This window comes from Gymnoscopelus microlampas (assembly GCF_963454915.1).
Source record: "Gymnoscopelus microlampas genome assembly, chromosome: 24".
NCBI classification, from domain to species: domain Eukaryota; kingdom Metazoa; phylum Chordata; class Actinopteri; order Myctophiformes; family Myctophidae; genus Gymnoscopelus; species Gymnoscopelus microlampas.
The window spans coordinates 12,332,576-12,349,967 of NC_139961.1; the positions used below are offsets into that span (position 1 = coordinate 12,332,576).

General features: G+C 43.1%; 1 protein-coding gene across 6 annotated transcripts in view; it reads left to right on the plus strand.

Annotated features, from left to right (window-relative positions):
- The window catches only part of LOC311040414 (E3 ubiquitin-protein ligase HECW2-like), a 64,526-nt gene that overhangs the window by 33,448 nt on the left and 13,686 nt on the right, over window positions 1-17,392 (plus strand). For 2 of the 6 annotated variants that reach the window (XM_084050689.1, XM_084050694.1), the window contains 12 exons: window positions 2,119-2,226; window positions 4,366-4,516; window positions 5,280-5,383; window positions 5,703-5,827; window positions 7,228-7,413; window positions 12,011-12,163; window positions 12,327-12,429; window positions 13,548-13,644; window positions 14,044-14,127; window positions 14,256-14,365; window positions 15,203-15,323; window positions 15,705-15,818. In XM_084050689.1, the coding sequence (XP_083906815.1) occupies window positions 2,119-2,226; window positions 4,366-4,516; window positions 5,280-5,383; window positions 5,703-5,827; window positions 7,228-7,413; window positions 12,011-12,163; window positions 12,327-12,429; window positions 13,548-13,644; window positions 14,044-14,127; window positions 14,256-14,365; window positions 15,203-15,323; window positions 15,705-15,818 (1,456 nt within the window). The remainder of the gene's footprint in view (window positions 1-2,118; window positions 2,227-4,365; window positions 4,517-5,279; window positions 5,384-5,702; window positions 5,828-7,227; window positions 7,414-12,010; window positions 12,164-12,326; window positions 12,430-13,547; window positions 13,645-14,043; window positions 14,128-14,255; window positions 14,366-15,202; window positions 15,324-15,704; window positions 15,819-17,392) is intronic. The other 4 variants (XM_084050690.1, XM_084050692.1, XM_084050691.1 and 1 more) reach the window with 2 other exon arrangements.

Consider the following 17,392-nt stretch of genomic DNA (forward strand, 5'->3'; position numbering starts at 1 on the left):
TAATGGGTTAATTGACTTTTTCCCCCAAGAAAGGGTGTTATGGTTGTTTTTATGCCTTTAGATTTTTAAACCCTTCAGCACTTTGTGATTTCCAAAAATGTAATATTATTATTATCATTATTGTTATTACTAGCGTCATGTCCAGGGGGTGTACATCAAGCTGCCTCACGCTACAGAAACAGAAACAGGAGATTGGCTCCTGTCCTATGGGCCTCATGGCTCGGCAAGGCTTACAGATAACATAAAGAATTATGGATCCAACCCTGTTTCAGTAGAAGAACGAATACAGTAGGTGCACAATAAGATTGCCTGTGGCTCAGGGCTGCCAACTTTACATCCTGAAGAAAACATGGACGTTTGGGGTAACAATGAGGCTAAGATTCCCCAACTTAAGAGTCTGAAGAGACACTTTGGTCTTTCCCGAAAAATGCATTGACCCATGTAGTGATGATGGACTGGGGCATTGTTCAAACCCAAGGATAGTCGATTAAAGGTTAATGTACAGTGATTACAGTCCTTATTGACTGGTTCCTGGTACACAACATTATCCGGCTTATTACACAGCCACTTACAAACTAAGGCAAAGCAAGTTTATGTGTAGCGTACATTTCAACATCAAGGCAATAATAAGCGGTCCCAATAAGAGTAAAATTGCAGTGCTGAAGAATTATTAAAAAATCCCAATAAAAGCCTGCAGCAAACAGAAAGGATTTTAGCTTTGATTTAAAATAATTGAGAGTTGAAGCACCCTGTGTTTTATTTTCCAGATATATGGTGCATAAAAACTGAACACTGCTTCTCCACGTTTAGTTCTGATTCTGGGGACTTCCGAGACTGTAGATGACCTGAAGCGGTCCTGAAGCGGTAGTCTGGGACTGGGAATGAATCAATTATTAGGCAGGAAATAATTAATTTTACAATGATTTCATCAGCTTCCATGCTTCCATAGCAACACGAACAAAGATTGCCTTGACTGACCAATCAAAATCCAGTATTCAACAAAGCTACGTAATAGTACTAGGTGATGGAGGATGATAGCTGATAATGTTATGAGGCGTTATGTGGTGTTGAGTGTATTACAAGGCTCACTGGGTGGAAATCAAGCTAAATTGTATCTAGAGAAACAGGGGTTTGCCAGTTAATTGAACTAATCAATGTAATTGATTAAAACACTTTCTCTTTTGTATACAGTACCAAAAATACCAAAAATAGCTAGCTGGTTTAGCAGAAAGTTTGAGGATCCAATGGAGTTAGCTGGTTTTGTCAGAAGCGCTTTTTAATGGTTTTCATTGGTTAAATTTGTTTTTACCAACACATAGACGTAAAAGGGTGTTCAATGGCCCTGATTTATGGAAAAAAAATGCAAAAGCGTCAAAATGGAGTTAGCTGGTTTCTGTCGGACAGCAATAGTATATAAAAAATCCCACCCAGTGTGAAGTGGGCGGTGTGTGGTCATCACAACATGACTCACTTTAAAAAAAGGATAAATGACTTTTTTTAAAGTCCATACTGCTATTCATAGGGCTGCACATGTGTCATGTGTTTCGCTAGCCAATCACAGTCCTGAATTTGCAAAGTCAGCCAATCACATTACAGTTAGTGGTGATGACACTAGCTGTAATGTGATTGGCTGATATGAAAAAAGTATCGGTTTGCATTAACAATGGAAGGGTTAGGGGGTACACAAATTTTTTGGTCGGTGTCCAAAACTCACTTATAGGGGGCGGCTACACCGCCCCAAAAATACACTTCTTAATTTGATTCATCAAGTAATCAATAGTATAATCGCTAAGAATATCATCTCTGTCGGGTGGAAACCTCATATGTCCAAAACTGTTGCTTTTCAGGATTCAAATTCAAAAATGGACAAGCTGAAAACGCATCACTTTTGATACTTATATGGAGATAAGAGGTTTCTGCCCGAGAGCAATGATATAATGAATAGTTGCAGCCCTATAGAGAAGTAGATGAAACAGATACACAGTATCTAAGTAGAACAGAAAGAGCTGGGCAGAAGCTGTTTGTCATTATGATAACTGTGTGTGTGTGTGTGTGTGTGTGTGTGTGTGTGTGTGTGTGTGTGTGTGTGTGTGTGCGTGTGCGTGTGCGCGTGTGCAGGTGCTACAGCCCAAGTTAATGGTCACCAGTCTGTTCGCTCATTGCCGTCAATCCGCCAAGACCTCAACCGTTACCAGAGAGTGGATGAACCACTGCCGCCCAGTGAGTGTGCTTGTGATTGTGTGTTCGTATGTGTGTGTGTGTGTGCGTGCATAGGAAATTTAGGTCGAAGTTAACAAATATCAAAATGCCACTTACATCTTATTTTATCAGCTGTAGGGATGGGACGATATCTGATATTATATGTTTTTTCCGCAAACTTATGCGTGCGTGCATGTTTGTGTCTGTGTGCGGGTGCCCAGATTTGAGGTAGTGGGTGGAAGGTTTGCGCTACTTTGTGCGTGCTTGCGTGCGTGCTTGCGTGCGTGCTCTCTTGTTAAAGCTATTGTGAAATGTCCTTATCCAGTAGTAACGCTGCAACAGAAGTTTCCTTGATGTGATACATTTGGTAAAATAAAATAGTCATAGTAAAGCCTAAAATACAACTATTCAAGCTTCCTAAATTACCATTTGCATTATCATTCCTTCTACCCTTTGACAGAAAAGAAAGCTAATAATGCAACAAGCAAGTACTGTGGAAATGACAGAAATCTGTCTCAGTGCAAAAAGTCGTAACCAATTTTCTGCTGTAGATACAGTACATGTAACTACCTCAACGTACCTATTCACTTGAAATGACAACAAAACTGACATAGCCGAAGTGTTGCCCTCTTTGACTGCCGTAACGTGTGACGTTTTATTTAACCCATTGAGACCTGGAACTGTGTCATTTTTAGATTTGAACTAAAAAACATTATTTTACACTTTGGGCTATTCAAAAATAGCAGATATACAAGCTCTACGAGCTATTACGAGCTAGATCTACGAGCTAGATCTAGCTCTACGAGCTAGATCTACGAGCTTGTAGATCTGCTATTTTTGAAAAATCGTAAAAATGTGTGCAAATCTTTGAATATATATATTTTTAAAGCGAACATTTTTAACTCAAATCGTTTCTTCTGGGGGGTCCCTGGAACAAAATATTTTGATGGGGGTCCGCGGCCAAATACATATAATTTTGGGGGTCCTTGACAAGAAAAAGATTGAACACCAGTACACCACTGATATAGAAACATACGTTTTTCAGAAAACTGTTGAGATTTAGGAGACATGTAGAATCGGCTTCAGGTCTCAATGGATGAGCCATAAGGGAGGCTTGTTTGGAAACCCAACAGCTTGTTATAAGAATTCCCTTTGTTCATTTGTGCATCTCTCACCGGCATAGGAGGTCCTTACCGCCCACTGCCTTCAGACTCTGTAACTCATCTCATCTCTGGACTCAACCATCAACAACAATTCAATTCTGTGTATTACTATTGCTGCTATAACAATGATTAGATGTCAATTCAATTCAATGAACGACTTGACCCTGTTGTCCCTATTTCATGGATGTCATAATAGGTGAAGAACATCTAAAAGGAAATTCAACCTTTTTGAAAATAGGGCTTAACTGTTTAACCCATTCAATCCGGGGAACGTCATTTTAGATTTTTTTTTTACCATTCAAAAATAGCAGATATACAAGCTAATGAGCTTGTAGATCTGCTAATTGTTTTTTAATCATGAAAATTTGTGCAAATCTTTGAATATATATATTTTTAAAGCGAACATTTGCTTCTGGGTGGTCCCTGGAACTACAAATGTTCGCTTTAAAAAATATATTTTTAATAATATGCACAAATTGTGTCATTTTCCCCCAAAAAATAGCAGATCTACAAGCTCGTAGCGCGGCACCGAGTGCCGCGCTATGAGCTTGTAGATCTGCTATTTTTTCGTATAGCCAAATATAGCCAAAGAAAATCAAAAAATGACACAGATTCTTTCCCCGTCTAAATGGGTTAATAAAGTACCTCCCTACCTACTGTATACCTAAGGGTTGCATGTTGCACACTGTCGCTTTAGTGTCTACATTGAAAATACATGCACACGGGAAGGTGGGTCCATTTGCTTGCCTATGAGTATTTTTGGAACACTTACACAAGCATTCTTGGTTGTCACTCTGTACAAAGACGCTGACGGAATATGAATTAGTCCTTGTGTTTTGAAGGATGTGAAAAACGTGTATATTTTTCCAACCAGTCTACTCTGTGTGTGTGTGTGTGTGTGTGTGTGTGTGTGTGTGTGTGTGTGTGTGTGTGTGTGTGTGTGTGTGTGTGTGTGTGTGTGTGTGTGTGTGTGTGTGTGTGTGTGTGTGTGCGTGTCAATCAGACTGGGAGGCGCGCATCGACAGCCACGGGCGGATCTTCTACGTGGACCATGTGAACAGAACCACCACGTGGCAGAGGCCCACGGGACCCCCGGCCCCACAGACCCTGCAGAGGTCCAACTCCATCCAGCAGATGGAGCAGCTGAACCGCAGGTCAGAGGTCAAGCACTGTGTACAGTATATGCACAAGTGGTTCTCCAATATTTTCATGGATATGTATTTTTTTCCCACAGACCCCCATCTGAAAATATTTGTACCAGGGACCCTCATAAGAGAACTTTTTTTTCTTTACTTTTTTTCTTTCACAATTTCTCGTATTTCTCGTTTCTAGTATAAAATGGGGTTAAAGTGGTTACACTGTTCCTCATTTTGCTGGGAGCCACCTGCATGAACTCCCTCAAGGACCCCTGGGGGTCCCCTGACCCCACTTTGAGAACCACTGGTATACAGTAAAGTCCTGTGATCATTGGACACGTTTGGCAAACATTTACCCATATTGTGGGTCAATTTGCACCCACTTTTGAAGCTCAAAGAAGGTTTTTTATGGGTGTTGACATGCTGGAGAAAGGGATCAAACCAGCGCCTGTGTTGCCGCCTGCCATTGGTGGAGCCGGTGAAGGACAAGAATTCCCATTTTGTCCATCATTCATCATTGTCAAAACCAGGAATACTGTAGGTAGAAACTAAGAAAGACATGTTTGATTATTATCTAAATAAGACAAATCATCATGCACACTCGACGAAAGTAGACCTTCCTATTGTCAGTATCACTTTCCTGTTACCTTTATTTATAAAGGAAATCTCTCTTGAGAATTAGACCTGGTCAGACAGCTGCAACGATCACGTGTTGCATATTTGTGGAGTAAATACGCGCTCTTGTAAGTGATCCCCCCCCCCCCCTATCTCCCCACCCCAGATATCAGAGTATCCGAAGGACAATAACCAATGACAGCAGGCCAGAGGAGCAGCCACCCAATGAGATTCCGGCAGATGAGACTGACATGCACCCATCTATCCCAGGTATAGGCCTTATTGTCCCACCGCTGCAATGCATTGTGGTCTAATGTATGTTGTTTCATTTCTGCGCTCTGCATGAATTGAATACTGTTGCAAGTTCTGAGATGGTTTACGAGATGATTAAACATTTGCGTGTGTGTGTGTGTGTGTGTGTGTGTGTGTGTGTGTGTGTGTGTGTGTGTGTGTGTGTGTGTGTGTGTGTGTGTGTGTGTGTGTGTGTGTGTGTGTGTGTGTGTGTGTGTGTGTGTGTGTGTGTGTGTGTGTGTGTGTGTGCGTGCGTGTGCGTGTCTGTGTGCTTGCGCGTGCTTGTGTGTGTGTGTAGAGTTGCGTAGGGATAGCACTGTGGCTCAGACCAGCTCCAGGACTCGTCTGGCTCTGCTCCTGCAGTCCCCCAGTGCCAAGTTCCTCACCAGCCCTGATTTCTTCACTGTGCTGCATTCCAACCCTGTACGTATCTGTCTGTCTGTCTGTCTGTCTGTCTGTCTGTCTGTCTGTCTGTCGGTCGTCTGGGGGGCGTCACGGCCATTCACTGTGCGTACGACGCGACACCCTCACTCACATAGATCGTGATTTCATACCCCCCACTTTTTGAAAAAAAAACAAAAAAACAATAATAATAATTGTATTTTCTTTGATAATAAATCGGTAAAATCAGGCTAAAATAAGAATTAAATAACCTAACCCTAACCCTAAAACCGAAATAAAGAAACCAAAACACAGGAAAGAAACTAACAAAATCCACCCAAAAAACGTTATTTTAAAAAAAAATACAAAATTAGTTTATATTTGACAGTTACAAATGTTCGCTTGAAAAATAATCACGATTTAAAAAAAATAGCAGATCTACAAGCTCATAGCGCGGCACTCGGTGCCGCGCTATGAGCTTGTATATCTGCTATTTTTGAATAGCCAAAGTATAAAATAAGGGGTACAGTATAGTCCACCGAAAGTCCATCCCCCCCACCTTTTGAGAGCCTGTGACGTCCCTGTGTCTTGTCTATCCATCTATCTCAGCGGTTCCCAATCTTTTCTGAATCAGGGCCCACTTGAAAGTCTCCAAAGTGTTCTCGGCCCACCCATCTGACCACGGCAGCCATTCAGCTGAGAAGTGGTCAGACGGGTGGGCCGTGTGCATGTTCAGAGCATGTTTATTTTAATGATCAGTCAATTAGTGTTCCAGCTTGGGTCAATGGAACTAAAGTAGTATACTTTTAAGTTCCTGTTTATCTTCGTCAAATTGAAAACTCTTCTCACATTTCAATAGGCTGTATGCACAGCAGCCATATTGGAAAGAAATTGGGCCTCTTCTTACTTCCTTAACAGGTGCTACCAATATAATACTAATTACGGCTCTGTTCCATTCTGGTCTCAAAGTGTGGTCCAGGGACCCTCATGGTTCCTTTAGGGGGTTCCAAATGGCCCCTTACGGGTGTGTAACTCTGAGAGTTATGGGAGTCCTTGAAATTAAAAAGTTTGAGAACCACTGTGCTACTAAATGGAATAGAGCCTTCATTAGTATCATTGGTAACACCTGTGAAGGCCCAATTCCTTCGAATCAGTGCCATCTATTAGAGAGTTACGCCAACTCCGTTCACTTCTTCGGGCCAGGTCTTCTACATATACATACATTGGCGAATAGTGACAAATCCCTAAACCGGAAGTTCATGGAATGCATTGAAGTCGACGGCTCCTTGTCACTATTTCCAGCTACATGAACCACGTGACCGACGCTGTTTCTGACCCCTCATTGGCGCAACTCTCTAATAGAAGGCTCTGCTTCGAATATGGCTGCCGTGCATATAGCCAATTCAAATATGTTATGAATATGTCCTCTCCTCTCCTTGCAGAGTGCCTATCGTATGTTCACCGCCAACACATGTCTGAAGCACATGATCAGTAAAGTGCGTCGCGACACTCACCACTTTGAGCGCTACCAGCACAACCGAGACCTCGTCACCTTCCTCAACATGTTCGCCAATAAACAGCTGGAGCTGCCGCGCGGCTGGGAGATGAAGCACGACCACATGGGCAAGGTAGCACAACGTGTGCGTGTGTGTGTGTGTGTGTGTGTGTGTGTGTGTGTGTGTGTGTGTGTGTGTGTGTGTGTGTGTGTGTGTGTGATAGATTGCTTTATCATTTTACAAACACCTTAGGCTCAGATCACACATTGGAATAAGATAGACACAGACACAACGGAGATCTCCTTCTTTTTACTTGCGCAAGGAGCAATGTACAGCTTGACCTGAATCATTTCTGGAGTAGAAATACTTTTACATTGGTTTATATAGCAACATGAGAAGGAGATACAGTTAAGCAGGAGGCGGGGCTTAGGAAGTACTCAAAAGTATTAGACTACTGTGAGTACTCAGTACTTGAAGTTAGCAGGCAGAGCAGAGGAGACAGAGACAGCAAGCTTCTGCTGGACTTAGAGATAAGGAAACTATGTAAACATCTGTAGCTGTAACGATAACAAACCACCTAATATGCAGTCTCTGGCTCCTGCACACATAAGGAGAAGAATATACATCATCTATTCAATTGAATGATTAATTAGTTGAACACATTAACAATATGAATAGAACTTATAAACCCACATTACATAGAACTGAGAATCGGCTCTGTCATTTCCCTCCTGTTGATCAAATTTATTAATCTTCACATTCTTCTTGTTTTCCGCTTTTTCAAAATGGACATCAGGATTTCATTAATCACTTGCCTCTTTTGCTTTCAGTGGCCTTGGTACTTAAGCTATCCGCTTTTCGCACTTTGTCATACAGAGCATAGCACAAAGCTGTTATCAGGGCACATGATGAGACTATTAAAATGTCAATTGATCCTGATCAATAATGATATAAACGATTGTAGATAATGCTGAAAAAACCTAAGGATAGGAAAAAGGACATTATCACTCTCAAAATGTGTGGCTTTCTTGTGAGCAGTGGTTATATCACTTAATAACCTTCAACCGGTTGTATCATTAATTTGACCATCATGAATTGACAACTCATTTTAAGCATTGTCCCACTTGTACCCAGCTGTCTGTTCCACCTCCCCCTCCCTTGACCTGGGACCCACCCCTGGTTACAAACAGGGTGGTTTAAAGCTCTCTGGAGGGCACTAAGGTGTTAACATCACATCACTGGCATTTTTAGAACTAATGTCATCTGACATGGAAAACACGGTGTTTGATGGCTTCATTAGTATGTGGCTTCTGAGATGATGACCGTTTGGTCGGTTATCCCGCCCCTCCCTTCGGAGGTTGTCTTAAAAGCGCCCTCATTCCTCACGCTTAAGTCTTTCGGACCTCCCCACTCCTGTGCCTCCTGCACCGGGACGCAGTCCTAGGCTAGACCCCTTTCCACTTGAGGTCTACACCCAGGTCACCCTGGATAGAGAATTCAAGTCTCCTGCTTCCCGGCGTCTTCTTTTCAAAGCCCACCGATCACAGGAGCATCACTCGCTTAGTAACTGTTGCACAAGCGGCGGTCGCTTTGAGCTTGTGATGGCCTGACTGTACATTGAGCCGAGCACGACGGCCAAGCATACCTTCCAAAGGCATCGCATGGTCTTAATGTCACCTGTGACCCGACCGGCCGGTGACCCAGTCGATAGCGACCCCTTACCTGTCGGCGTGGTTGGCGCCTCAGGCAGGAAACCGACGGTCTTGTCCTGGCCCCGCTTGGCTACGGGAACCAGAATTTTAACCGTTTTCACCAGCCTTGCCTTTTCACAGAGGCCGTCCCGCAAGACTGCACCTTCTGCTAGGTGTGGACTGTCGTCCACCTACCACGCAGTGCCTGACACATCACAACATTTACTAAAACCCCCAGGTGACACTTCAACGCTGTGACGTTCAAAATGTTGCCATGTGCGACACCCACGCAGACTAGACGGTTGTTTACACAGCTAGGATGTTAATTCATCCTTGACAGAACACGGGGGCCTTTCAGTCACTCCCCAGCACTATATGTGGTATTTAACGTGCTCTGGGAGCCTTGCGACCCCGCTGCCGCCTGTTGTGTGCAGGGATCGGGGAGCCTAACCCCCTAACCTACACACATGCACACACACACACATTCACTTGTATTCCTATACTCGTGAGGACATACACAGACACTGAAAATCTTATTCATTCACAGTCACACAACAGAGAGGCTGATCCACTCACGCACTTAGTCTCTCTCTCTCTCTCTCATTCACATATATTCCACTGAACATTCCTCACAATCTCTCATAGGCTTCTACAGGAACATACACATATTCCCTGGGGATCCCCACACACATTCACTGTACTCTCATTCATAGATTCATACAGAAATCACCAGTCCACGCGACTGTCCCAAACAGACCTCGTCTCTCAACCACCGTGATTATCATTCATACTTATTTCGAGCGTTATTTACACTGCTGTATACTGGTTGAATCGCACTTCACACATTCCTTAATAACACATCTTAATATACACTATCACCACGTTCCAACGGATTTCTCCGGAAAGGTGCTCACGGTAGTGAGGATCTTTTAGTAATATTAAGCACAAACATACAATATAAACACATTCAGTTTCACCACGTTCCAACGGATTTCTCATCGAACACCCAAGAGTACTCTCATCCAATCTAGACCGAACACCCCTTAGAATGAAATGGGGGTTATTCTAGATTTAGACTGAATATAGATACCTCGTGGGTTATTCTAGAAGATGATCCGGAAAAGTGCTCACGGCTCACTCACATAGTGATGACCGCGGAGAGAAAATCGTTAGACCCGGATAACTCACTCAGATCGCGTTTTGGATACACATAGTGATGACGCACGTCTGTCAATATCTGTGATTTCATACACACTACAGTATACAATTTGCAGGAAATAAATCACTCTTTTGCTTCTAAAACATAGCAACATATCCTAAGGTTTCACTGACTATTCAGTGCTTAGGCACATGTCTATATTGCGCTTATATAGACAACACAAATGTGTCACACTTACGTGCTATCTTATAGTTGTGTGATCAGCGTTCAAATGCCGTCGGCCGTTCCTTGAAGAGCAGATGTTAGACTGATTTGACCGCCGACCTGGATCGAATTCACGCTCCAGGATTTTTGCAGGATCCGGGTCCTGGCTGCTTGCAGACTTTTCCAGCGTCGTCTTCCTTCTTACTCTTCTTGGAACAGCTCTGACATCCGGCTCGAAGGACCATTGTAATGATAGATTGCTTTATCATTTTACAAACACCTTAGGCTCAGATCACACATTGGAATAAGATAGACACAGACACAACGGAGATCTCCTTCTTTTTACTTGCGCAAGGAGCAATGTACAGCTTGACCTGAATCATTTCTGGAGTACAAATACTTTTACATTGGTTTATATAGCAACATGAGAAGGAGATACAGTTAAGCAGGAGGCGGGGCTTAGGAAGTACTCAAAAGTATTAGACTACTGTGAGTACTCAGTACTTGAAGTTAGCAGGCAGAGCAGAGGAGACAGAGACAGCAAGCTTCTGCTGGACTTAGAGATAAGGAAACTATGTAAACATCTGTAGCTGTAACGATAACAAACCACCTAATATGCAGTCTCTGGCTCCTGCACACATAAGGAGAAGAATATACATCATCTATTCAATTGAATGATTAATTAGTTGAACACATTAACAATATGAATAGAACTTATAAACCCACATTACATAGAACTGAGAATCGGCTCTGTCAGTGTGTGTGTGTGTTCTGAAAAAGGACCCCCAGTTTGGCATGCATTAGACCAGTGGTTCTCAAACTTTTCCATGCCTAGGACCCCCAAAATGATATGTATTTGGCCGCGGACCCCCATCTAAAAATATTTTGTTCCAGGGACCCCCCAGAAGCAAAGAGTTGAGTCACAAATGTTCGCTTTAAAAAATATATATTCAAAGATTTGCACACATTTTCTCGGTGCCGCGCTATGAGCTTGTAGATCTGCTATATTTGAATAGCCAAAGTATAAAAGGTCATAATTATTCTGATGCTATATTTACACATTTTTCTGGGTACCCCCTGGAACACCATCAAGTACCCCTGGGGGTCCCCGGACCCCACTTTGAGAACCAATGCATTAGACCCCCATAACTCTCAGAGTGTACATTTGGTTCCATCTGTACACCCTCAAGGACCCCTGGGATCATCGGACCCCACTTTGAGAATGACAGGTTTGGTCCATTAAGAAAGCATCTGTGTCATTTTAGATTTTAGCGTTGGCTATTCAAAAATAGCAGATCTACAAGCTCATAGCGAGTGCCACGCTATGAGCTTGTAGATCTGTTTTTTTTTTCCATTTTTGCAAATCTTTGAAATCTTTTCGAAGCGAACATTTGTAACTCAAAACTTTGCTTCTGGGGGGTCCCTGGAAAAATATTTTTTGAGATGGGGGTGGGAAGGTGGGTCCGCGGCCAAATACATATCATTTTGGGGGTCCTTGACATGAAAAAGTTGGAGAACCACTGATATAGCAACATAAGTGTTTTAAAAAAAAACTGTTGGGATTTAGAAGACATTTTGTAGACCTCAGGTTTTAAATGGTTAAGTGTGTGTGTGTGTGTGTGTGTGTGTGTGTGTGTGTGTGTGCGTGTGCGTGTGCGCATCCGTCTCCTCGCAGCCTTTCTTCGTGGATCACAACTGTCGCGCCACGTCCTTCATCGACCCCAGGCTACCCGTGCAGAGCACGCGTCCCGCCATCCTCCTGGCCCACCGGCAGCACCTGACGCGCCAACGCAGCCACAGCGCCGGCGAGGTCAGCCCACGCCGACTGGTGAGAAACAACACGCGCATAAACTCACAAACCTATAGGCATTCTGAGATATAGTATATAACCCAGTTATATTCTCAGATGTGCCAAAGGAACCTTTTTGCACGCACCAGTTGGACAGTTCAGTCTCCATTCTACGTGTAACATCCTCTCCCCCCCCCCCCAGGTGGGCGAGGAGGCTCGTCATGCCGGGCCCCCGGTCCTACCGCGGCCCTCCAGCACTTTCAACTCTGCCGCCAGGGGGCAGTACCAAGACGTCATGCCAGTGGGTAAGTCAGCACACACACACACACACACGCACGCACACACACACACGCACACACACACAGTTAACCCATTAAGACCGGGAACGCATCTGTGTAATTTTTCGATTTATTTGGCTATTCAAAAAATAGCAGATCTACAAGCTCATTGCGACTTGCGAGGCACCGAGTGCCGTGCTATGAGCTTGTAGATCTGCAATTTTTTTGAGAAATAGTGATCATTTGTGCAAATCTTTGAATATATATATTTTTAAGCGACCGTTTTTAACTAAAATATTTGCTTCTGGGGGTCCCTGGAACAACATATTTTGAGATGGGTGTTCCGCGGCCAAATACATTACATACAATACATTTTGGGTGGTCCTTGACATGAAAAAGTTTCAGAATCTCTGATTATGGCTACATAAGTTTAAAAAAAAAAAAAACGGTTAGGATTTAGAAGACATTTGCGGAATCCCCCAGAAGCAAAGATTTGAGTTAAAAAAAAAAACTATACATGTATATATTCAAAGATATGCACATATTTTAAAAAATTGTCAAAAATAGCAGATCTACAAGCTCATAGCGCGGCACTCGGTGCCGCGCTATGAGCTTGTATCTCTGCTATTTTTGAATAGCCAAAGAAATCTTAAAATTACACAGATGCGTCTTAATGGGTTAACCCATCTGAAAATATGTCAAAGGGCCTTTGCTTCCCAAACGATACACCTCGAAAACTACTGCCAGGACTGTCGTGGAATTTGCCGTGCACCTTCCTGCTCTCCAGGTGATGTCCCCAACTGCAGTGGTTTTCAAAGTGGGCTTCCGGGGAACCCCAGGGGTCCAATGATGTGGCTCCAGGGGATCCCCAGGAAAACGATTGATTAGTTTGTAACCAAATGGACCCTACAGGTCTGTGACTCAGAGAGTGTACAAATGCATTACATTTGCATGTTCTCAGAGTTATGGGGATCCGTGGCCAAATACGTACCAATCTAGGGGTCCTTGAAATTAGAAAGTTTGAGAAACATGGCCTTTCCTCCTGGATTTAATTGTTTCTCTAGTATACCTGTTAGGTGTGGTTTTCTTTGAGACACCCACGAAAGACACTGACATCACATCGTGTCCATCCCATCCTCTTATAGCCTACAATGAGAAGATTGTGGCGTTCCTCCGTCAGCCCAACATCTATGAGATCTTGCAGGAGAGACAGCCCGAGTTCAGCCGGAATTACTCACTCAGGTTGACACGTACACACACACACACACACACACAACTCTTGCTTGAGGGTATAAATGTCAGTTTTATTTTATTTTATTTTATTTTATTTTATTTTATTTTATTTTATTTTATTTTATTTTATTTTATTTTATTTTATTTTATTTTATTTTATTTTATTTTATTTTATTTTATTTTATTTTATTTTATTTTGTTTTATTTTATTTTATTTTATTTTATTTTATTTTATTTTATTTTATTTTATTTTGGATCTACTATCCTCGCGGAGACTTTGGTCCCCACAAAGATAGTAATTCCTGTTCTCACACGTGCACACACACACACACTGTCGATGCATTCCGCACGATGTGCAAAGAATTGTGGGATACATAGTAACAGATTCTTGCATCGCCATGACAACAGGGAGAAGGTGCAGCTGATCCGTGCAGACGGAGCGTCGGGATTGGCCAGGCTGTCAGGTGACGCTGACCTCGTCATGCTGCTCAGGTGAAGCTTTCTTACGTCTGTTTCCTGTGTCTCCCTTCTCCTTGAAAATGGAGAAAGCTGCGTAGTTTTACCTGTGTAGCGTTAACATCTGTTTGTGTGTTGTGTGCCGTGCGTGCGCCCCTTTGCAGCCTGTTTGAAGATGAGGTCATGTCGTACGTGCCGCCGCATGCCTTGCTGCACCCCAGCTACTGCCAGTCACCACGAGCGTCACCCGTCTCCTCCCCACAGAACTCACCGGGTAAGGGGGCAGTCAGTTGCCGTTGACCTTTGTTTTGTCACTTGCAACAGAGAAAGTCATCTTGCTGGTGTACCACCAGGGACAAAAATCATGAATGTTAATTTAACTCTGAGTCTAAAAATGGCTGTGAATTAACCACTTGTGTCCTGTTTTATACTGGTCATATGATGGTGTCAGACAGTGTACCACATGCTGGATATGAAATGCGACTCAAGACCTGGAAAAGATTTGAGACACAAATGACTCCCACACTGCAGCATGTGCTCTTAGTACAGAGAAAAACAGATTATAAAAAATGTTTGTATTCAAAAATAGCTAAAATAGCAGATTGTGACACGTTGTGAGCTTGTACTGTATATAGTACTTCACTTACTTTATTTGTTTATTTGGACGCCGCATATTAATACATATCAATGTAATGTAAATACACCGGATTTAGCAAAGATGCTCATTTACATCCGCAGTCCCCACAAAAAAACATAAAAACAAGCAGACAATTGAGTACATTACATTACATTACACAGGGAAAACAAAGCATAAATACAAAAACAGAGGTACAAAACAGGTACAAAAGGTGAAACATACATATCTATTTAAGGCTAAGACTAAAACTAAAACTTTTCACTTGGCCCATAATGTTATTGCACTGAGACAAGAGCAGTGTTTTAGAGGGCAATGTATGTGTATACTAAAGTATGTATGCGTTATACTGTACGTTGGAAATGCGTCTTAAAGGGTTAAGGAAGCAGAGCGAATTGAGAAGATAATTGAATGCAATGCAAACACAGCATTCAAGACCTCCTATGTCCTATGTGATAATGTGATGTGTGCCTCCAGGCACCCAGAGAGCCAATGCCAGAGCCCCGGCTCCCTACAAGAGAGACTTTGAGGCCAAGCTACGCAACTTCTACAGGAAACTGGAAACCAAGGGTTATGGTCAAGGCCCGGGGAAGCTCAAGTAGGTGTAGAGAGAGAGTTTGTGTGTGTGTACAGTATGCTTTAGTTTATTACATCACTAAAAACATCATTCACTATTCAAATGCTACAATTGTATTCTATACATTTCCTTTCAATCATTGTATACATTTGTTTCAACCCTACGGACAGTGTGTATAGTATGTCATCACATTCAACCTGGCTGTTCTCTTTGTGTGTGTGTGTGTGTGGATGTTCTCTTTGTGTGTGTGTGTGTGTGTGTGTGTGTGTGTGTGTGTGTGTGTGTGTGTGTGTGTGTGTGTGTGTGTGTGTGTGTGTGTGTGTGTGTGTGTGTGTGTGTGTGTGTGTGTGTGTGTGTGTGTGTGTGTGTGTTTGTGTGCGCCATCTGTGCGTGTATTTTAAGGTTGATCATCCGTCGGGACCACCTGCTGGAGGATGCCTTCAACCAGATCATGTGCTACTCCCGGAAAGACCTGCAGCGCAGCAAGCTCTACGTCAGCTTCGTAGGGGAGGAGGGGTTAGTATTGTAAAGAGGAGGGGTTTAGGGTAAAGAGGAGGGGTTAGTATTGTTAACATATTCCCCGCCAGAGGTTTTTTTTTTTTTACTTCCCCCACTGCCAGCATTGTTTTAACCTTTTTTAACCATTTTTTAAGTAGTCACAAAATATTTTCCGTGATCACCGTCCTCACGGTGATCCCCTCATTACACACACACAGGAGTCTCGTAGAATCGGAAAAAAATAATCCGATTGCGGTAATCCCTTCCATAATTGCAGCCAGTTGAAAATAGCATGTTTCACCCAAAATAACATGGTAAAAAAAAAAGTACACAGGAGCCGAGATACAGGATCTTAAAGTAATAAGTTAACCAAGGAGTGAATGGAGCTAGAAATCTTTGGATCGCGATATCTCTTTTTCTTTTCTTTTTTTTTTGAAAAACGGATATAACCGTTGTTGGCGGTAAACGGGTGTATTTTTAAACAACGGTTATACCCGGTTTGGCAGGTAATGTGTTAAGAGGAGGGGTTTAGGGTAAAGAGGAGGGGTTAGTATTGTTAAGAGGAGGGGTTTAGGGTTGCAGCTATCGATTATTTTCTTTTTGGGTTAATTGAATAATCGAGAAGCGTGTTATGTTGTTTCTTATATGAACGAATTGACCCAAATATTGTCTAATATTTTATTTTTTTACAACTAAATCATTTATATTGATTAACTAAGCCTGTTTAAAACTAAATAGCTGATCTACAAGCTCACAACACATCACATTGTGACACATTGTTTATCTGCTAGTTTTGCTCTTTTCTGTAGCCTAATGACAAGAAAGAAAGAAAGTATTTTCCCTCCAAGTCGATTGATCGCTAATTGTAAAGACTTGCAGCCAGGGCCGCTTCTCCCTACACGCACACTACGCAGGTTGCGTGGGGCCCCGCCTACCCGCCGATCAAAGAGGCCCCCTTTCCGCCCCCTCCCTTCAGCAGAAAATAACGTGCATTACTGCGTTCACATCAGCGCAGGCTGCGCAGCACACTAAAACCGAAATAAAGTAACAAAAAAAGTAACTTTATCCGCGGGAAACCCGGAAAAAAAATCGCGCGTGCATGTGTCCCTTGCGCGCACGCGATTTTTTTCCGGGTTTCCCGCTGCGCGCGCGTGCATGTGTCCCGTATCCTGCGTAGGGCCCCTGTGGAGTCTAAAGCGGCACTGCTTGCAGCGCAGCAGGCTCTATGTCAGCCTCGTAGGGGAGGGGAGGTCAGTATAGGGGGCGTCCAGGGACAGGACAGGAGGCATTTGAGGGGGAGGTGGGCTATTGAGGACAGTGAGGTGTGAGTTTATTTGTAGACATGGTATGGAGAGGAGAGAGCAGAGTATTAGCTCTGTGGAGGTGGAACACTGAATATTTGGGAAGGGGTGTGTGTGTGTGTGTGTGTGTGTGTGTGTGTGTGTGTGTGTGTGTGTGCGTGTGCGTGTGTGCGTGTATGGGAGGGTAAGCAAACACTTGCAGAAAATGGTGCCAGCGAATGTGTCTGATTTTCAGCAAGCGTTTTGAGCAAGCGGAAGACCACACAGAGCTGGAAAATGGAATGGATAGAA